Source organism: Sciurus vulgaris, assembly GCF_902686455.1.
Source record: "Sciurus vulgaris genome assembly, chromosome: 17".
Taxonomy (NCBI): Eukaryota; Metazoa; Chordata; class Mammalia; order Rodentia; family Sciuridae; genus Sciurus; species Sciurus vulgaris.
In genome coordinates, this window is record NC_136478.1 from 48,967,011 (window position 1) to 48,989,242 (window position 22,232).

At 48.5% G+C, this 22,232-nt stretch overlaps 1 protein-coding gene across 1 annotated transcript; it reads left to right on the forward strand.

The window, feature by feature from the left end:
• The first annotated feature begins 19,737 nt into the window (after nt 1-19,737).
• On the forward strand, nt 19,738-21,852 carry LOC306649181 (uncharacterized protein C6orf62 homolog). Its single transcript, XM_079119974.1, is given in 2 exon segments — nt 19,738-20,383; nt 20,386-21,852. Coding segments are annotated over 2 exon segments (687 nt in total). The 5' UTR covers nt 19,738-20,088; the 3' UTR covers nt 20,778-21,852.
• Nucleotides 21,853-22,232: the final 380 nt, after the last annotated feature.

The window sequence follows — 22,232 nt, forward strand, 5'->3', positions numbered from 1 at the left end:
AGTCCCCTTGGCCCGGAATGCTGTGTTTCGATGCAGGGCCAGAGCTGAATCTGAGGCGAGGCTGCAGCTGGCGCTGGGGCTGGAGGCGCATAGCCAGGGCCCAGGCCGGCCGAGGGGGCCCCATGCAGCACCTGCGCCAGCCTCCTGCCGAGCTTGGCCAGAGGAGCAGGAGCCCCCCGAGCCAGCTCACTGCTCCAAGCTGTGGCCAGGGGATCCGCACCTCATATCGTGCCCCTGAGCTCTGTGCATTTGCTTCCTCTGATCTCAGGGTGTGCCTGAGTGTTAGCAATCTGAAGGGGGCTCTCAGGGTCACTGCTTGCTGCAGCTGTCACTCGAAGCTTTTCCTGGAACCATCAGCGTCTCGTGCCTTCTCCATGTTATTTTTCCACAACTGGAGAGTTGGCACTACCAGGGCAGGGCCTGGGTGTTCCCCCGCCACCTTCCCGCCAGCAGGAGACATTTCAACAGGCAGCCAGCTGCATCTTTGCTGGGCAGTGAGTGACCTACAGATCCCAAGGCTCAGGGGCTCAGAGTCCAGCCAGCTGCTGGTGGCCACACAGCCAGCCTGGAGGCGCCCCACATCCCTCTCACGTCCATCTACACACAGGCAGCTGTGGCTCTTCCGTCTCACCCTGTAGCTGTTTGGAGTCCCTAAAGCCTGCTAATCCCAGCTGCGTGTCATTCCAGCAAGCTCAGGGGCCTCGCCTGGAGCTCTGAGCTGGGCGGGCCTGCTGCACACTTAGCGAGAGAGGGTGGTATGCAGGGAGAAGACTGGGACACTCTCGGGAGCCCTGAGAGGTGGCAGCAGGGTCTCCAGCTCTCAGGTGGAGGGAGACGAGGAAAGCCCTTCCAGCTTGTCTTCTCCCAGGATCCCCAGGCAGAGCTGGCCCCTCTGCCTCTCCAGAAGCTGCCGCAACATTACAGCCAATGCACTGGAATTCTAACCAGGACGCTGCTGGGAACAGGGGACAGACTCATCTGGATCTGGTCACAGTGATCCTGCTGATGTTGGAAACCCTGCTAGGGTGTCCTCAGCTGGGCTGGGCCTCCTCTCTCCATGAAACTCTCCCCAGGTTGGGCCGCAGGCCTGGTCCCAGCAGCAGGGCGTGCATGCCAGCTGTCCTGTGTGCATGTGACCCACCCACTGACCCGCCTCTCCCAACCTCACCTTCCCTTCCTGGGAAGTGGGCTATTTCAGACCCACCACGCAACCTTCCCAAGCAAAACCTTTTGAAGGGGCCACGGCCAACAGCGGGAGGATGTCGTCCTGCGTGGGGACAGTCCCAGCACAGCTGGGCTGTTGGGCCAGTGCCCAGAGAACTGAGAGCACCCCAAACCTCAGCTCTTGTTCCCTCCATCTCGACCCCAGGTCCTTTCTGAACACTTGCTCTCTAGTCAGAAGCCACAGGCTTTGCTCATTCCTCAAGTTTATCTGTGGCAAAGAAGGGGCAGCACAATGGGGCTGGGAACCAATGTCAGCCCTGGAATCCAGGACAGACCAAGTGCCGTGCCATGGTCCCTGGCCGGCAGGGGGAGCTCTGCGAGAGGACGGGGCCTTGCTTGTCCTTGAGACCATCAGGGCCATGTGCCCAGCTCACAGGGAGCTGCTTCAGGGCCACGGGTCATGGAGAGGTGGGGCTGGCCCTGCCTGGAACTATCCCTAGGAAGGGGAAGGACAGCAGCCTGATGCCCGCCTGAGGAGCCCAGCAGGAAGGACATGGTCCCCAGGTCCCCAGGCACATGGACCTCAAGCTGGAGGACAGTGTGCTGACATCTCCCTGCCCTGGACTCAGGTCCCGCTGCTTCTGTCTCCACAAGGACACAGATGGCTTCTCTATTGCTGCAGTTCACCCTGCCAGGACCACGCTTCCCCTTTCACTTAAAGCAACAGCCACCCACAGGACTGACCCAGGAAAGGAGTGTTTTCTGTCCCCCAAATGAAACTGAACGAGGCTGGGCTGATCCCCTACAGGAGGGCGGCCACTTCCTTCATCTGAGGCTGCAGGGCTGATGGGTTCCTGCAGCAGCACCACTTCCAGCCCAGTTTGAGGCGATGTTGGCGAGGTCAAGAAACTGCCCCCGGGGACCCTCTGAGAGCTACAAGCACTCCATTCTGATTTCTTGGGGTGACCGGGACTACTGTAGGGGTGCATCTTCCTCTGTTGGTGTGTCTTCCTTACGTAATGATTTCAGAGCTGAAGGGCCTTTGAAGAGCCAGGTTGGTCTGGGTTTGATGGATGAGTGGATGGATGCCTGCGCCTTTCCTGTATTGCCACACGGAGGCGCTGGGCTGTCCAGGTGTGGGGCAAGAGTACCAGCTGTGTGACCACTGCAAGTTATCACCCTCTCTGAGCCCAGTTTCATCATGGAAAGTGGGGATGGATGGCCACCCTGGTAACAGACTTGGAAGACTTAGCCATGGCACCCATGGTTAACTGAGTAACAACGCCAAAGACATTCACAACCTATTCCCAGATCTGAGAACCACTCATAGTACAGGGGGACTTCAGAGGGGACTGAGCTAAGGATCTTGGCACTCACCTAGGATCAGTCCTTGGGTTCCCTGTAGCCTTCAGGGTCTGGTTAGGGGGCAGGAGGTGAATGTTGGGTGCAGAGGGAGTGCTCTACCTGAGGGTGGGCAGCAGGGTCACTGCCAAGCCATGTGGGCAGCCACTGGGTGGAGAAATAGGAGGCCATGGGCCTGGAGCCTCCAGGAGGGACCCGCAGCCCACACCTGGATCCAGTCCAGTGAGACCACGTCAGCCTTGTGATGTCCAAGCCGTAATGCCTAGGCTGCCTAGCTGTGCCGTGTCCCTGCAGCTGCCATCACTGCCACCAGCTGTGAGCCCATCCTGGCCTCAAGTTCCCTGTGGTTATCCCCGTTCACACACTCCATTCCTCCCTCCCTCTCTCCCTCCCTCTCTCCTTCCCTCCCTCCTCCCTCCTCCCTGCCTCCCTCACCCTTCCTCTCACTTCTTCTCTCACCATCCATTCTTCCTTCTTCCCCTCCTGCCCCTCCTGCCCACAGTCCCCTTTCTCCCTCCTGAGGACACAGAGTCTGCTGGAGGTGCTTCTCCAGGAGCTGGTGTCCCAGGTGCTCCCTGCTCTTGCCCCTGCCCCAGATCTGCTCCCAGCCCAGCGAGTCGTCCTCCCGAGCGGGCCGGGCTGCCTCCTCTGTTCACGCAGCAGCAGCCTCTGCCCATCCTCTGCACGGGGCTCTGCCGCTGGAGCTTGTCCCTCAGTTGGCCCTGACGTGGCCGCTCTGCCATGGCCCTGCCTCTGCCCAGGGCTGTGCACCTCCCCTGGCCTCGGTGGGCTTGTCCTGGTAGGCACACCACCTGCCTCCTCTCCCCTCTTCATTTGTCTTCTCAGAGAGACCCTCTCTGCCGGCTGTCCCCTCTCCTGTGTGTTCCCCTGCTTTGTGTTCTGACACCCGCGTCTCATACTTTGAAACCCCTGCTCCCGGCTGCCTCCACTGCTGGAGAGAGCAGCTCCGTGAGGCAGGGCTTTCACTGTTTTTTCTTGTGCCCTCAGTGCCTGGCATACAGTAGGTGCTCAATGAGGAACTATGGCATCACCAGGTCACAGCAGGCTCTCCAGAGCTGGCAGCTCACAGCGCTGCCCCCGCAGCTGTTCTTAGCTCAGCCCTGCTCCACTCACACTGGCCATTGACTCTTCCAAACCCTTCCCTCGAGGCCCCCAGGCCTGGACCACCTTCATCCCCAGCACCGGCTTCTCAGTCTCCTCTAGCTCTCATCCCAGCTCCGTCTGTCTGTCCCCTACATTCTGAAGTACCTGTGCTTCCTTCTAGCGTGGCACATACTGTGTTGTTCACAGAGTGCTGGCCCTTTTCACCCAGGGTGCTTTACCGTGAGCCACATCCCCAGCCCCTTCTAACTTTTACTTTAAGACAGGGTCTCCCTATATTGCTCAGGGTCTTGCTACACTGCCCAGCTGGCCTCGAACTTGAGACCCTCCTGCCTCAGCCTCCCAGGTGCTGGGAACACAGGCCTGCGCCTGTCCCTAGAGTTTTACTTTTCTACTGGGTCTTTCCCTGGCCAGCTGTTTAGGCCTCACTTACTTTCAGTTTCCTGCACCATCTAGTGACTCCGGCACATAGAGGATGGTCAGGAACAGTGAGGGAGGGAGTGAACTGGTGTCCCAGGGGACCTCACCTTACTGGCTCTGTCTCTAGCCCAGTGTGGCCAGCAGGCAGCAGTCAGAGAAGCCCTGGTCTCCGAGGACAAGGTTCTGCTCTGCCTGTCCTCAGTCCTGCCCCTGGCACTCAGGCAGCTCAGTGGACCCTTGGCAAATGTGCACTGTGGGGACCACTTCTCCTGCCACCCACTCTCTGAGGCCTCCAAGGTCAGGAGGGGAGGTAGCTCCAGGTCAGGCTCCAGGCAGCCGAGGCCCCATCTCTGGCCTCAGAAGGGCACGTGTCTGTGTGAGTCCAGCAGGCTCCACACAGGGAGAGGCACCCACAGGGAGAGACACCCACAGGGAGAGGCGCCCACAAGGAGAGGTGCCCACAGGGGGAGGTGCCCACATAGCCCCTGCCAGTGCCTCCTGCTTTTCCCAGAGTGGTGGCTCTGGAGGCCTTCAGCTGGCCCAGGCCTTTGGCTGGTCAGGTCTGCTTTGCACTGCATCCTGTAGACCAGGGAGGGTTTGTGAATTGAGGGCTTGTGGGCCCATCTTGGTGAGGTTCTAATTAATAATGGGTCCCAGAGGAAGGAAGATAAGCAGTGAACACCGAGTGTGCTTAGCCACAATGAGTTTCAAACTTTTTACAACTTCTTTCCTTAGTTGCAATTTTAACCTGCAGGGCTGGGGTTATGGCTCAGTGGTAGAGCACTTGCCTAGCATGTGTGAGGCACTGGTTCAATACTCAGCACCATATCAAAAAATAAAGAACAAAAAAAGTATTCTGTTTGAAAAAAAAGATATAGGGGAAAACTTCAGGGTGTACCATTTTGTATAGTTTTGTCCGTAGAAACATTTTACATACTGTAAAATAGATACATGAAATTAACATATATACATATTTATGTGTGTATATATACATATATATATGTTAAATATATATACACTTTTTTTTTTTTTTGGTATCAGAGATTGAACCCAGGGACATTTAACCACTGAGCCACATCCCAGCACTTTTTATTTTTTTATTCTGAAATGGTCTTTGTAAGTTGCTTAGGGCCTTTACTAACTTGCTGGGACTGGCTTTCACCTTGAGGTTCTCAGCCTCAGCCTCCTGAGTCACTGGAATTATAGGCTTGTGCCACCACTCCTGGCTTAACAAGTACATTGATTTTCTATTGCAATGTAACAATTTATCACAAATCATTTACTATTTCATAGTTTCTCTGGGCAGTCTTTTTGTTTGTGCTTTTCATATCCCATCCTAACATTAAGAGTCAGAAGGCCTCTGGAGTTCTATAAATGCCTCAGGAGCATGTTTTCACTGGGTCACTGCAAGCAAAATGTAACAAGAAAAAGTCAGAGTTCAGGCAAAAATGAGCCAGAATTACATTTGGAAGGCTTTGGGCGATATTCTCACAGGAATCTCTCAAAGTCCTCATCACCTATCATTACACCATTCCCACTCTGAAAATTTCTTCTGTCCCGTCCTAGGAAATATTATTTCCTGGTCTGAAGAACTAGCTCAGTTAAGCCAGAAATTACAAGAAAGGAGAGGTTCCTCCTTCTATCTCAGTCAGCATCTCCAGGACCTCCTCACCCAGGAAGACTGACAGTCACCAGGGACAGGACCTCGGAGAGCAACTGGCTGAGGGCTGCAGGCTGGGAGAACACCTTGTCCACAGGCTCATTGCTGGCGAGGTGGCCGTAGGCCTGAGCTGCTCCAAGGTCACCTGTTCACAGGATACTCCACATCTCCACTAGGAACATGTCACCAGTTGTCCTGGATTCCACGTCCCACTCAGGCCGTGGCAGGATGAGTAGAGCCTGGGTGGGAAGAGAAAGGAGAACTGTGCTGTCCCAGAGGTCACAGTATCCCACTTGTCACTGTCCTCCCTGGTGGTGGGTAGGCTCTAGGGTAAGAGGCAGCATCCATCAGTGCCAAGGACAGGAGGCAGATTCTTAGGGTGCAGAGAGCCTGCTCTCTGGGGACAGTTTGCTGCGTCCTCTCCCCAGAGTCTTACAAAGTGAAGGTGTTAGCTGTTCTCATGGAGGAAAGGATTTGCTTCCAGCGTTCAGGTGGTTGGCATTAAATAATTTCTTTGTGGCTATAGAATTCATGGCAGTGTATTTCTTGAATGCTTCAAAGCATTGAACAGAGAAACAGAGGGAGGATCTTTGCTGCTTGGAGCCTCTGACTTTGCTGTTTGGAGTTATCTTCGTCAACTTTGTTATAAAACAACATAAAAACAAGAGTGATATTCCACAACTTTTGCCATATTCCATTGGTTAGAAGCAGTGCACGGGTCTCACTTACCCTCAAGGGGATGGCATTACCCAGTGTGTAGTTGTGCCAGGCTAGCTCAGACGCAGGTAAGGGCATGGAGTCAAGAACCCAGACTCCGGGAGTTGGGTGGAAGCAGGCTTGTGAAGAGCAGACTACAAACTCGTTTGTTTGGAGAACAGATATACATTTTACAGGCTTCCTGCCCAATCACAATGCCAAGGGGGATCAGACCACCACGCTCCTATAAAGGTTCCCTTGGTAACACTAGGTTCATTTGGGGCAGTGGCTTACTTTCCTAGGTGGCCAGACCGGAATGCTCCTCTCTGCAGGTTTTCCAGACTGGCGGGAATGTGCGAAAGTTTTCCTACACACTTGAGATGTTCACTGCTGCCAGCCAGGAAGAGGATTTCTCCCAACATGGAGGAAGTCACTGCAGCCTGCCACAGCCTCTCAGTGACCTCACAAAGGACTGCTGTGATGTGAAATGCTCTGGGCTGCGATCCTAGTGCCTTGTGTTACAGGAAGGTCACAGGATGTGGTGACTGAGCCCGAGGAGTGTGGAGAGCCTGAAAGCACTCGGCTTCAGTCACACTTCCTAACACATTTCCTCCCATCCCTCAGGCTGCCAGCTCAGCTTTCTCGTTCCTGATGACCACTTCCCTGGAGTGCCCTTTTGCACCTTTTCCATCGAAAATGCCTCCTCAGATTTCATCCCTCACATGTGTGTGCTTCAGCACTTGCTGATGCTCAGGAATGCGGCCGTGGATTCCTCTCGGGAGTGGGAGAGCCTGGACCGGGGACAGAGGGATTCGTACAGCCCTGGTGCTGGAGAGCCAGAGCCACCTCATCTCCCTGGGTGAGCGTCACAATTTGAACTTAGGAATTCCTGCTTGCTGTTCCTCTCAATTTTTGAGAACCTGGGGTTGACAGAGGAGTAACCTCAGATCCCTTGGTGAATTAAATTGGAAACTGCCTCTGGGAAAGGCTGCCATTTGCATTCCACTACTTCTCATATAAGCCTTCTTTAAACTTAATTTTCAAATCTGTTTGTTCCTCTTAGATATACATGACAGTAGGGAACTTGAGACCTCTAAATTTCCTAACCTCCTACTGAGGCAGGCTTGATCTATCTTTGCTAATAGGATTACCCATCGTAAGTGCCAGAAAAAAAGGGATCTCATTGGTTATGCCAATGAAAAGGTATTTTACAAAATTCAGGTGGTATTAGATACCTTAACTACATCTTCTGGGAGCATCTTCGACATTATACAAACTAAATGTTGCGGTTACATTCCTGACAGCTCTGGCAATGTAACTAATATCCTTAAAGATTCCCATTCCCATTAGAGGCAATGTCCTCACAGGCCTTGTCATGGTAACAACTTCTTAGCTCTTGGTCATCTGGCATCTCCTGGTGAAAAATATGCTGGTCTCTACCACCATCACCACCACCACCATCACCATCATCATCATCACCGTCATCATCAACATCATCATCATCTTCACCATCATCACCATCATCATCATCATTATCATCCTCATGATCGTCGTGATGTTTACTGACCTGTTCAGATGCTGGGACATTTATTGTTGTATTAACCTCATTCCAGAACTCATGTTTTCTTTTTTCTCTTGTACAGCACCTTCCTCCCAGGTGATTTAACAACCTGTTTTCTCCAAACTAGACTCATCCCTCAGACCCATCAACACTCCCACAACATTTCTAAAAGGGAAACCAAAGTGTTTGTCCCATGTCACCCTATCTCAGCCTGAAGCAGCCAGAGCAGTCCTTGCCCATTTCACCTTTCAGCACTAAGGGCGCCCTTACTCAGAGGGGGAATGAGACAGGAAAAAAAGACAGAGAGTAAATGATCAGGTGGGAAAGACGAGGAGGGTTATAAAAGAATAAGAAATGGGCCGCTCCAGTTGCAATTCCCACTGAACCACTTGCTCACACCTCCCAGATCTGCACTTCCCAACACAAATGATCACACCCTGGGCTGCTCCTTCCTGACATTATCCTGTACACAGGGAAGAAAAGGAAGGTGGGGAGGGAGAGGAAACCTGGGATCTATAAAAATGTAAGACACACCACCTGCATGGGCACCCAGCTGTGGTCTCCTATTTCCCTCTGGATACGTTTGCCACCTCTGTTCTCTTTCATTTAAAAAAAAAAAAAAAAAGTTGTTTTCTATGGTTGTGTTACGGATTGGATATGAGGTATTCCCCAATATCATGTGTGAGACAATAAAAGAAGGTTCACAGCAGACGTGATGGGGTGATAACAGCCTTAACCCAAGCAGCGGATCCCTGGCTGAGAGCTAACTGAGAGTGGGCAGGGTCTGATGGCGGAGGGGGGTCATTGGGGGTGTGCCTTGGGTATATATTTGGTATCTGGAGAAAGGAGTGTCTGCTTCCTGGTCATCATGGGAGCTGCTTCCTTCTGCCACACTCTTGTGCCATGATGATCTGCCTCACCTGCAGCCCTGGGACATGGAAGCAGCTGTCTATAGACTAGACCTCTGAACCTGGGAGCCCCTAAATAAACTTTTCCTCCTCTGTAGGAACTTTTAATCACAGCAGGCAAAAGGGTGACTACAACAGCTTGCCTCACCATTACTCAGGTGTTCATGTTCAAACAGGTGGAACGAGGAACCTATCCCGATTTCTAAGGTGGGTGTCAGACTTTATCCCTTCTCTGAAGCTCTTACTGTATTTACATTGTGAACACTTCTCACCAGACCTACTAGAAGATTCTACATTACTTTCGATCCCCATCTTTCCTAATTAATTATTTCTTTAATTAACAGGATTAACAGGATTATCTAAAAACTAACTGAGAAATCTTGACTTTTTTCTTACAAAATCTTTGATGATTGAAATTTCCTTGCAATAATACTTCTCTAGGCCAGCTGGCAAACCTTTGACCTCTTCCAACGGTCCCTCCCAAATCACCCTCAGCTTCTCCACACTCCCTGTGTATTTCTGTCCCAATGGGCTGTAGGGATGCACCAGATTCTATCACATTTGTCTCTCTTCTCTTTCCTCCTCTGGGAAGTCCTTATTCCTTCACAGGTTTGGAAACCCAAGCACAGTACAAACTCAGCTTCCTTCATGACACCTTGGATGTGTTCCCAGCTAAAGGTAATTCTCCTTTCCTCTACCCTTCAAATGGAGAAAATTCATAGATGAGACATGGAGAAAGGTTAACCCTCCAATCCAAATCCATTTCTTCAGGATCATGTTGATGTTACAGGTCATTTAGGATTCAATAAAGCAAACAAATGAGGGTAAAGAAAATAAATATTTATTGGCTCATGTGCGCTTTTTAAAGTTTTTAACATTTTTGAAGAATAAAAATCAAATATAAATTAAAACAAACTAATAAAACTATCAACTAAGTATAATGAGAAAATTTTTTTTTTTTTTTTTTTTTTTTTTTTTTTTTTTTTTTACAACAATACATGTATTTGTGTTTTAAACTAAGGGTTATTTTAACAGAATCAAAATGTCAAAAAACTTTCAAAGTAAATATGCTACATAACCTGGAGTTATGTTATCAATAAAAGGAGAATTTTTTAAAGTAAAAGAATTAGCTCTTGTAACTGAAAAGTCAATATTTGAGCTCTTGAACACAGTAACTGGGGTAACTGTCATCAAGGATTTCTCTTCCATTTGATGTCTGCTCTGATGTCCTGTGTGTTCATCACAGACTCAAGGAAACCCTCCACCCAAGTATGGTGCAAAAGCAGTTCTCTGGAACCCCAGAATTTCACACTGTTTAGTCATTTACTCAGAGAGAGACAAATTGTCGTTTGCAACAGTCAGCCAGTTGGATAATGTCCATAGGGAGTATGTCTCCACCTTGAGCACGGTGTTCCCTTGCAGAAGCCCGAGTTATTTGCATGGCCAATCTGGATGGTAAGGTCACTCCTAAGGCACAGGAAGTGGAGCCACCTAATGAGAAGGGAAACAAAAAAAAAAAAACAAAAAAAAAAAAAAAACACTCATTTAGAGTCAGAAAGACACTTCCAGGAACAGTACATTTGGTTCCTTGTCAGGTCTGTTGGGTGCTTTCATCTTGCCCTCACTCAGAGTTAGCCACTTCTGTGTGTCTCATGCTTAAGTCTAAGCTCGTTGAGGGCAAGCATCAACAGAGGCTCAACCAGTCGGATCCTAAGCAACGACAGTTAGCTGTGTGAAGAACCTTCATGGACAGGACGAGTGAAACAGAAACCAAGGTCAGCATGTAGTTAATGTTCTTTCAGGCCTTTCCAAACTCCATGAATAAAACGATATTTTTCAACAATTTAGGAAAATCGAACATCCCTTAAATGAGGGGACAGTGTTACTGCTTAAAATGCAATCGGGAAAGGAAGGGTTTAAGATGCAACTTAAGGCTTTAAGATGCAACCAACTAATTTGAAATTTCTGACCCCAAATGAAGCTAGGATCCGACTAACATTAAGAACAAGAAGTTAAATTTTTTTCCTCATCACAATTGTTGCCTTTGGAAAGAAAACTTTGTTTTAATGTTTTGGCATTGCTAAGTGCAAACAAGACTTAAAGCTTGCATTTTTAAAATTGATCCCAATTTGGAAATGAATTTCCCTTTAAAGTCTTAAGAAGTATGCACCGTGCCAAGGGTTTTAAATCTTCAAAATGGATTACTAAAGAATATTTTCTTTTAAATTTTTCTTTCCTGAGTAATTTTCAATAATCTGTGAAAATATCCCTGCTTTGCATTTTATCCTCTCAATAGATTGGTTGATTTATTCCCACTAGTTATTTTATGGTCACAGTACTCTATAATACACATGGCTCATGGGATCACCACATGGATGGTGCCTAATTAGTGATGTTTCCTGTAACTGACTCTTAGTAAAGCAGGTTGTAAGCTTCTGTTCACCAAGTCCATGTTGTAGAGTCTGTTTAGTATACAGGTCCATTATCATGGACTTGAATGAGATTTAAAATCCTATGCAATCACCTCTGCTCACTCTTATCACTGGGATCTTGGAAAAGGAATTCAGCCTCCATTCAGCTCATTTTACAAACCTAAAATGGGGCTCATAATATGTGATTCAGAGAATTGTGAAACTTGCAGAAAATGATGTGATGATTTGCACAGAGCATGAGACACACTATAAAGGCTAAAGGAATACAAGGACTCTTGGCAAAAGAGTGATGATTTTTATGCTAAAATTGGTACGCATTCTCTTGAGAAAGGAAAACTGGATATTCCTGTTGGAAGAATAGTCGATCAGTCATAGTTGAGTATTCCTGTGTAAAATGAAAAGAGTCGCTGTGTGGATGTAAATGACAGAACGGTGCAGGGCCCTTATTTCCCGGATGCTGCAATGCTCTGCTCACATGTGATGGGCTGAAGCCTCTGCTGCTTACCGCCCTAAGGACACCTGGTATGTTTCCTGACAAATATCCCCACGTGGGGTCCCTATGCCACACCCAGGGTGACTTCTCATCTCCCACATGATAGAAATATCTTACTCCAATTCAGACTCAATGCCATCTTTCTGAGCAAAGCAAAGCTGCTCTGCTCCAGGCCTCTGAAATTAAAGAATGTGAAGACAAACAAGGCATAGTGCACGGGGCATCTCAGTGGGCACCTCAGGGATCTCACCAGGCCACACCTCATGGCACTGTGTCATGGTCAAAGTCGGGGTGCTGTCAGACTCTTGAGGACTTACATAACTTCATTGCTGGCTGGACAAAATTGATTGAGTGCATCCTCAGAATTATTTTGAATTGCTAGGATGAGTCACAAACTTTTCACATTTTGTCACATATCCATTACATTGTCTCTTTTCCTAATTCCATTTTTCTGAACATTTTGAGAAGAATATTTGTGTCTCATACCCCTGAACCCTTTAAAGCCTTTACTGTGCTGTGACTTGTCCAGGAAACACATTGTCTCTCCTAACTCTGGAACATTTCTCAATTCAGGAAAGTAACATAGATACCTTCCTCCAATGTCTAGCCCAGGTTTGTTAGTTGTCCTAAGAAAATCCTGGAAAATATTTTGCATCCTCCATACTTGGTTTAAGTCCAGGGTCACCAAATTCCTACACTTGTCACATCTCTTTAGTCTCTTGATAGTCTTAGAAAATTTTCAAGTTTGCATAATTCTGAAATATAGAGTCAAAGACTGTGGCATTCCTGTGTGTGTGTGTGTGTGGTGGATGTTTGTGTGTGGGTGTGTGTGCATGCACGATGCTACCTTGGTGATTCTACGTCCAGCTATTATGTCAAAAGCCCAGATTGGCAAAGCTCATTTCAGCTCCAAAGTCATGCTGGGAGCAATCGGAACATCCAACACGTGCCACCAGGCCTGCGATCTAGAACTAGCTGTCAACGTGTGTGCCATGCTTACCAAATGGAGTGAGTATGAGAGCTTGGCAGGCAGGAGGTGACTAGAAGAGGACTGCACACGAAGGAGGGGTGGTATCCATGGGTTCTTCGCGGGAGGCCTTGGAGGCTGAAGGGGCAGAGGCCCTGTGTGCCGGGGTGGAGGCCAGTGAATGCTTGGCAAGTGGCAGCACGAGAAGCCTGGGGGCGTTGGCAGAGGCTCTGTTCTGTTGAGGGTTCCTGGATACAGGCTGAGGGGTGGGCTGTAGGACAACACCAGGGTAGAGATTGGAGTTGGGGTGGCTGACCTGAGGCACCAGGGGTCCAGTGGAGGCAGCTGCGTGAGCTGGCTGACTGTTCTTCCTCCGGCCATGGCCCTTGGGGTGAGGGCAGGAGTTGCCCCAGGAATCAGAAGATTGGACAATCACTGCCATCGATTGAGGGGTTGTGTCCATGTGAATGTCCTCAGCCTGCACAGTGGCATGGCCAGCAAGGGGAGCCGGTGACTTGGCTATGCTGGTGGCAGAGATGCTGGTAGCAGGTCCATTGTGGCCCTGGCAATGGAGGTTGCAGGTGCAAGGGAGGAGAGTAGGGCTTGGGAAGGAATGGGGAGGAGGAGGAAGAGGAGCAGCGGGAGGAGCAGGAGGAGCAGCCCAAGGAGAAGGCGCATTAGGAGGAGGAAGAGCAGGAGGTGGAGGATAAGGAAGAGGAGGCAGAGGAGGATGAAGAGGAGGAGGAGGTAGAGGATGAGGAAGAGGAGCAGCAGGAGGAGCAAGAGGAGCAGCCCAAGGAGAAGGGGCATTAGGAGGAGGAAGAGCAGGAGGAGGAGGATAAAGAGGAGGCAGAGGAGGATGAAGAGGAGGAGGAGGTAGAGGATGAGGAAGAGGAGCAGCAGGAGGAGCAGCCCAAGGAGAAGGGGCATTAGGAGGAGGAAGAGCAGGAGGAGGAGGATAAAGAGGAGGAGGAGGATGAAGAGGAGGAGGAGGTAGAGGATGAGGAAGAGGAGCAGCAGGAGGAGCAGGAGGAGCAGCCCAAGGAGAAGGGGCATTAGGAGGAGGAAGAGCAGGAGGAGGAGGAGGTGGGGGAGGAGGAAGAACAGGGGCAGGAGGAGGGGGAGGAGGAAGAGGAGGAGGAGAAGGGGAATCAATACACATGGGGATGGGGGAGATGGATCTGCAGCGGGTAGGAGGAGGTAGAGCAGCAGCAGGAGGAGGATAAAGATGTGAAAGAAGAGGTGGATGAAATGGAGGAGAAGGAGGGTGGGGAGGAGGAGGGGGAGGAGGAGTGGGAGGAGGAGAATCAATGCACATGGGGATGGGGGAGATGGATCTGCAGCGGGTCGGGTTGGAGGGGAAAGGGACCTGGATAAGAGGTGTGGGGAGGTGGGAATTGGGAGGTGCCACAGGTCTTGGCAGGTGTGTAGGTGGGTGACAGTCATTGGGGTTAACTCCCACATTGCTTTCCACTTTGCTCCAAGCAGGAGGAGTGTGAGTGGAAAGAGGCAGAGGAATTGAACTGGAGCTTTCCCCCTGATCTTTCTTTGGCACGGGGGAAGGTAGAGGGACAGATGGGTTCAGGGGTTCAGCAAGCTGGGATTGGATCTGGTGGCTGGAAAGAATATGGGCCATCAGGGAGGGGTGACTGGGTGGGCTGACTGAGTGTGCCCTGCGCGCAGGGGCTGCAGGTCGGAAGAAGGAGTGGAGCGACTGAGTGGTGCGGGGGCCCCTCAGAGCCCCCCTTCTACCTGCCAAGGCCTGGGCACCCTCCCCCCTTGTCCTCCTTGCAGCCTGAGCTTCCTTCTTCAGGCTGCCTGAGTCCTCCTGGAAGCACAGACGTGGCCGCTTGGCAGGTGGGGGCAGCTCTTCCTCAGGCCAGGGCACCAAGAGTGGCAGGGCCGTCACCATGGGCAACTTTCTCTTCCTGGGCCTCCAGGTAGCAGCCTCTTGTGAGGGAGAGCAAAGGGGTGGAGCCCAGGAAGATGTTTCGCTCTGAAGCCCCTTGATGGAGGCCCGAGGGCCTCGAGAGATTGTCCGGTGGTGTTCATCTCGCCTCCCCTTGCTCCCTTCCTCTGGCAGTGAGCAGCAGCCCTGGTGTGGCTCGGGCCTCACTGCTGCCTGGGCCTCGGCTGTAACCAGGAGGCCCTGAGCGGGGCGCTGGGAGCAGCAGGTGGCAGGGCTCCCACCACAGGAGTGCTGTGGAGACACCTGGGCCCTGTCTGGATTGCTGTTGGTCTCCAGGGGCCCAGGGCTGGGCTCCAGGGCACTGAGATTTCCCTGAGCCTCCGCAGATTTTGCTGCTTTTGATGCCCCTTGGCTCAGGGGCCCGGTATGGAGCTCCTCAGGCCTCCCTCGTGGCTCACCACTCTCTCCCTGGATGACCTCCTCCTCCTTCTCCTCCTCCTCGTCCTCCTCCTCCTCGTCCTCCTCCTCCGGCTCCTCCCCCTCTCGCTCCTCCTCCCGCTCCTCCTCCTCGTCCTCCCGCTCCTCCTCCTCGTCCTCCTCGTCCTCCTCCTCCTCCTCCTCGTCCTCCTCCTCCTCGTCCTCCTCCTCCTCCTCCTTGTGGTCCTTCTCCTTGTCCTCCTCTTTTATGTCGTCCTGCTCCGGCTCCTCCTCCTCCTCATCCTGCAAGTCCCCCTCCTCCTCCTCCTCCTCCTCCTCCACGTCCCCCTCCTCCTCCTCCTGCTCCTCCTCCACGCCTTCCTCCAGATGTTCCTGGGCCCTGGGCTCTACTTCTTCCGAAGGAGCTCCAGGGCCCGGAGCCGGTGTCATGGGCTCCTCAGCCTGGTGGACTGGCTGACCAAGTGAAGGCGGGAGGACAGGTCTGCTCCGAGTTGGAGGAGGGATCCTCAGGGTTGTGAAGGGGCCCAAGATCCTCAGGGACCGAGATGTTAGCGCTGGTTTTCGGCTGGAGGCCCCCCAGGTCAGCGGCGGCAGGATCCCCATGGTGGCGCCCACTGCCTGCAGGACAGGGCCTCTCAAGCAGCCAGCTGCGGGAGGCGCCCGACGTCCGGGGTCTTGCTGGACGTTCCTGCAGGCAGTCGGGACAGGAGCTGCAGGGTGCTCTCTGTGACAAGAGGGAGCTTCGAGGGAGAGGCGGATGGGCGCCTGATGGGCCCACGCCAGGCGGCGAGGCCCGCGCCCCCGTTTGCTAGAGCAGGTGCCCATTCTGGGCACCTGGTGTACTTGGATCCGAAAAGAGTCCGTCGACCAGAGGAGCTCGGCCAACACACCAGCTCCTTGGAGACAAAGTGTGCACCGTTGAGTTGAGCCCCTGTGACGTGGGGCTGGAACGCGTGACGGAGGAAGGACCGCGGGCCAAGCAGGGTGGGCAGAGGAAGGCCGCCCCACCCCCACCCGCACTGCTGCTCTCAGCCTAACGCTCCTCTGGACGCTGCTGCAGCTTTTCCCACACCGGCCACACCATTGTTCCCACCGCTTCAGGGTGTCCTTCTGAGGCTGCTTGCCTTCTGCTTATTCAGGCAGCCCTTCTCCATGGCTCCCAAGACTATCTGTATGGCTTTATTAACCTGACTTTTCAAATGCAGAATGATTTCTCATTACTTCTGAGATGAAACCCAAACTCCATGGCCTCTTTTTTTGTGACTTTTCATGGTCCCTGGTCCCTGTTTTATATACTCACCATGTACGGTCTTTTTTCTCCCACTTTATAGTCCTTACATACACAGAGATTTTTTTTTTTTGAGATATGTTTCTTTTTATCATTATCATCATCATCATAAACATTAACTCATGATAATGTTTAAAGTAGTGGTTGTCCCTGTGACATTTCTATGCACTTATATATTGTGTTTTGATTGTATACAAACTCCACTCAACCTTCTCTTGCCTTCTGTTTGGTGCCCTGTGCTGATAGTTCCTCTAGCACTTTCAGGTCTTTTTTTTTTTTTTTTTTCTTTCAGTCACCGTATATGAAAGAAAACATGCTACACTTGGTTTCTACATTGACTTATTTTGCTAACATGATTACCTTCAGTTCCCTTAAATTTCCTGCAAATAACATTGTGTATATATACCATAATTTCCTTATTCATTCACCTGTTGATAGGCATGTAGGCTGATTCTGTAACCTGGCTACAGTGAATATGGCCACAATAACGATAGATATGCAGTATCTCCTTTGTAGGCTGACTTCCTTTCCTTTAGGTTTATCCCTGATTCTGCTGTTCCATGATCATGAGAGTTCTGTCCATCTCCTAATACCTTTCATTTTTTTTCTTCGGTTTTATCATTACATTTATTCTTTAGTTGTAGATGGACACAGTACCTTTATTTTTATTTATTTTTTTGTGCTGCTGAGGATCGAACCCAATGCCTCACACATGCCAGGCAAGCGCTCTACCACTGAGCCACAAATCCAGCCCCATATCATCTAAAGCATTGGTTGGTATTCATTTCAGTATGTGATATTTTCTGATGCTTTTAGTCAGAGGTATGGTGGGACACAGAATTCAAAGAGATCTGAGATCTTGCCAGGAACTCAGACAGACAGTAATATCAAGAAAACATGCCGATTGTTAGCTGTTCCATGGTCAAAGACCCTGCACTTTGTCCAGGAAAATAGCAGCTAGGGAGCACGCCCACGAAGCATTCTTTCCATTTGAACTGATGGAATTAACTGAAAGTAGCTTACACAAAACACAAGGAAAATGAACAGCCCACAAAAACCCCAACTTTCTCTATGCTATAAATCCAGAGGGAGTCACTGCAGCCTGCCGCAGCCTCTCAGTGACCTCACAAAGGACTGCTGTGATGTGAAACACTCTGGGCTGCCATCCTAGTGCCTTGTGTTACAGGAAGATCACAGGATGTGGTGACTGAGCCCGAGGAGTGTGGAGAGCCTGAAAGCACTCGGCTTCAGTCACACTTCCTAACACATTTCCTCCCATCCTCAGGCTGCCAGCTCAGCTTTCTCGTTCCCTGATGACCACTTCCCTGGAGTGCCCTTTTGCACCTTTTCCATCGAAAATGCCTCCTCAGATTTCATCCCTCACATGTGTGTGTGCTTCAGCACTTGCTGATGCTCAGCAATGCGGCCGTGGATTCCTCTCGGGAGTGAGAGAGCCTGGACTGGGGACAGCGAGAATCGTACAGCCCTGGTGCTGGAGAGCCAGAGCCACCTCATCTCCCTGGGTGAGAGTCACAATTTGAACCTAGGAATTCCTGCTTGCTGTTCCTCTCAATTGTTGGATTGTCTTTAAATATCTAGAGGTATTTCTTTTTAAAACAATCTTGGAGTCATAGATGGACACATAATCTTATTTCATTTATTTATTTTTATGTGGTGCAGAGGATGGAACTCAATGCCTCACACGTACTAGGCTAGTGCTCTGCCCCTGAGCCACAAGCCCAGCCCTGGTTTGTGTTTTACTGGCAGCCCACATCATCCTCGGTGACCCAACTTCTCCATCCTTCAGGAATCTTGGGTGCCTTTTTCTTGCCCTGTCACTGTTTCTCTTCCTTAACAACCAAGGTTCCAGAGGAAAATTTATTCATGTGGTCATGTTTTAATATTTTGACTTCTGGGCAGGGCTGTGCATATCTCAGCCAGATGTGCTCTTATTAGAAAAAGCCCAAGAGCCCTGGATGGTTTTGAAGGACGAAGTAAGAGGACCTTACCCAGGTGAGCATGGGCTGAAGAGGCACCAGCCAGCCATCGTCACACATGATAGCTCGGCTGCTTGGTGAGGCAGCGGCACCCCTGGAATATCCAGCTGGAATATCACTTCACTGGCCAAAAATCTACTGAAGGCCTGCAAAACACACACACAGCCTTTTGCAAGAGAACTTTCTCTTCATTCCAGACGACTCTCCATTCTATGCTCTCATTATCCCCTTGTGTTACAAAATGGAAAATGCCCTTCTATTTTTCTAGTGGTACTTACTTTTATGGATGGTGTGGGTAAGCTCCTTTCTCTACCTTTTTCATGTATGTATTTGTTCATTTCTTCATTCTCTAAAACAAATTGTGCTTTTGCTTTTTATTTTACCTCTACCTCTTGAGATCTTCCTAGATTACCTACTTTTTCCTTGCTGTGTTTTTCCTGCACTCATTAATTCATGCTTTCATCTGACATTCTTTTATCTGATTTTTAAATTTTCTTTTGGTTTATAAGAGTTGACAAAGAGTGTAAGATGTATTAAAAAAAGCTTTTATGCTTTCCTATGACAAGAACATGGCCACAAATCTGCATAATCGATTCTATAGTAAGAAAAGACCCAATAGCCTGTGGTTTGAAATCAGGATAAAACAGTGAACACAGTTCTGGCCAGTAAGGAGGAAGGGACACAAGAGAGGTTAAAGCTGATGGAGGACAACCAGGGGAGCACAGTGCAGAAGAGACAGCTGGTTTGTCCAGGTCCCAGGTCCCTGGGTTCTCCATTTACTCCTCTAATGATGATGATGATTTCTTACTAGTTGTTGAGCACTTATTCTGTGCCGGGTGCTTCCTGGAAATAGTGTATGATTCCCTATTCCCTCAAAAGAAACTCTGAGAAGAGATATTTTATCCTCATTCATCATATAGAAAATGAAGAAAAGCCCTGCCAAGCTCACTGATTCTCCCAACACCAAAAGATGGTATCAGTAAATAATCTGAAACCATGGTCTGTTATCTTTCTGCTGTGGTTCACTGCTCATATCTTGTGACTGAACTGCCTTTGAACTCGGTTGCTTGTTGCTTGAGTCCTTGCTCAGCTCCTAAAAAATTCTGTCCCAAGAAATCTCCCAAGTTCCCAAAAAAAATTTATAGCATAAACAAATGACATTTTAACTGAATCCTAATTACATATGAAAAATTAGTCTCTAAAGAGTTAAGACTTCTACATTATTTTAGCTCCTGTTGGATTTGTGTTGCTTCAACAGAATTCTCAAATTATTTTCCTGTCTGAAATATCACCCATATTAACTGTCAGTGTGGATCATTTCCCCTCAAAGCCTTTATTTTAGCAGTTAAGCCAAATGTGTTTTCCAGAAAGTTAGTTCAAGTACTTTCTCCTCTTTCTTTTCCTTCCTCCCCTTCCTTTTTCCCCACCAATCCCCAAACATTATTGTCCAGACATGACTGGATAGCAGCTTTTGTTTCTTGACCCTGTAATATGACAGTCTGCTAATATTGCCAGAGGGTGCAGTTTTGGGGTTACAGTCGTGATTTTAGCTATTCAATCATATTAGCAGGAAAAAAAAATGACTTGTTTCTGTTGTACTTGAGTCTTAAGAAAAAGTGCCCATAGTTTAGTGACAATTTCCAAAGGCTTTAGTACCACCTGTATTTCAAAATGCGGGACCCAAACTCCCAGAAGAAACAAGCGCTGAACAGACTTCGTGCTCAGCTTAGAAAGAAAAAAGAATCTCTAGCTGACCAGTTTGACTTCAAGATGTATATTGCCTTTGTGTTCAAGGAGAAGAAGAAAAAATCAGCACTTTTTGAAGTGTCTGAGGTTATACCAGTCATGACAAATAATTATGAAGAAAATATCCTGAAAGGTGTGCGAGATTCCAGCTATTCCTTGGAAAGTTCCATAGAGCTTTTACAAAAGGATGTGGTACAGCTCCATGCTCCTCGATACCAGTCTTGAGAAGGGATGTAATTGGCTGTACTCAGGAGATGGATTTCATTCTTTGGCCTCGGAATGATATTGAGAAAATTGTCTGTCTCCTGTTTTCCAGGTGGAAGGAATCTGATGAGCCTTTTAGGCCTGTTCAGGCCAAATTTGAGTTTCATCACGGTGACTATGAGAAACAGTTTCTGCATGTACTGAGCCGCAAGGACAAGACTGGAATTGTTGTCAACAATCCCAACCAGTCAATGTTTCTCTTCATTGACAGACAGCACTTGCAGACTCCAAAAAAGAAAGCTACAATCTTCAAGTTATGCAGCATCTGCCTCTACCTGCCACAGGAACAGCTCACCCATTGGGCAGTTGGCACCATAGAGGATCACCTCCGTCCTTACATGCCAGAATAGAGGGCTGACCAGCAAAATGGAGATCAGAGAATGCAGCAGCAATTGTTTTTCTTGTTTTCTTACCACTTTATTCTTTCAGAGTTTGAAGAAAATGGACTCATGCACAGAACACTATGCATTTTGAAACTCATTCATCCTGGATTTTTTTTTTTTTTTAATCATTTGTATCTCAGAACTTAAAAAAAAAAAAATTAGATGTCTTCTGCACGGACTGTGTGAAAGAAGATGCTTTGCATACTTGCTGCACTGCATCAGCATCTTACTAAAAATGTGAAGTGAAGGACTGTTGTACACTGAAATGCTTATATGTATCTGAAAGCACAAGGTGATACTCATTTTTTATGGTCTTCCCATTTGTGCTGGTTTTGCCTCTTTAACATCTGTCATCAGTATTGAGAGGGTGAGAAGTGAATGTAACAGGTATAAGTAACATTTGAAAAAACTTAATAGCTTTGCTATGATCACCATTGTTCCACAGCACTGTCAGATTCATTCTAATGACCAGAGGTGGTGGTTTTAAAAAAAATACAACCGTGGGAAAGAAATCCTAAATGAAAAAAACATCTCATTATAGGCATTCTTGCCTCATTTTACTGGGCCATGTTTATGTTTCTTGGTACTCATAAATATATGTATTTTTTCCCAGATCTCTTTCCCCAAGTTGCTGTTAAAAAAGTATTCTGCTGAGTGTGGATGCATTTATACTCACTAAAGCAGACCTGGAGTCTGAAGTTGCTAAAAGCAGCTATAAAACTGAGAAATACATTCATAGCTGCAGAAACCGTGATAGGTAGAGGACTTTACTTTTGGTTTTTGTTTTGTTTTTTGGTGTTAAAGAGAAAGAGATTTTAATTACAAAGAAAATTCCAATTGCGCAGAAATACTGGTTTCTACACCATCCTAAAGAAAAAGTTATGGGGGATTTTGGAATAAGAAAATATTTTTAAAGTTGGGATTTTAAATTGTAAAAATGACCAGAGTGTCAAAGTTCTAAAAGTAGAACTCATTTTGTGCAATGAACATGAGGAAAGACTACTGTTTAGTTTTGTTTTTTTGTTTTTATTTTTTTTTTCTTTTAAATGAAGAAAATCTTTGCTTAAGGGTTATGTGCATACTTTTATTGGAGTAAATCTGAATGATCCTACTCCTTTGGAGTAAAACTAGTGCTTACCAGTTTCCAATTGTATTTAGCTTCTGGTTGGAATTTGAAAAAAATGAAAACCTAAATAAAATAGGTGAAAGTTCCCTGACTATTCAGGTGAATAAAAAAAAAAAAAAAAAAAATCACCCATAACTAACTCCATCAATGTAAATAGAACATACCCCGTGTTGTGGAGTTCCTGCTATAGTGGTGATTCTGGACTACATTGCTTTCCATGTATCAGACTGATGCTCTGTTGTTTCCAACCTTCCTGTATTTTAGCTTAGAATTATATAAGATGTTCATCATAGTGT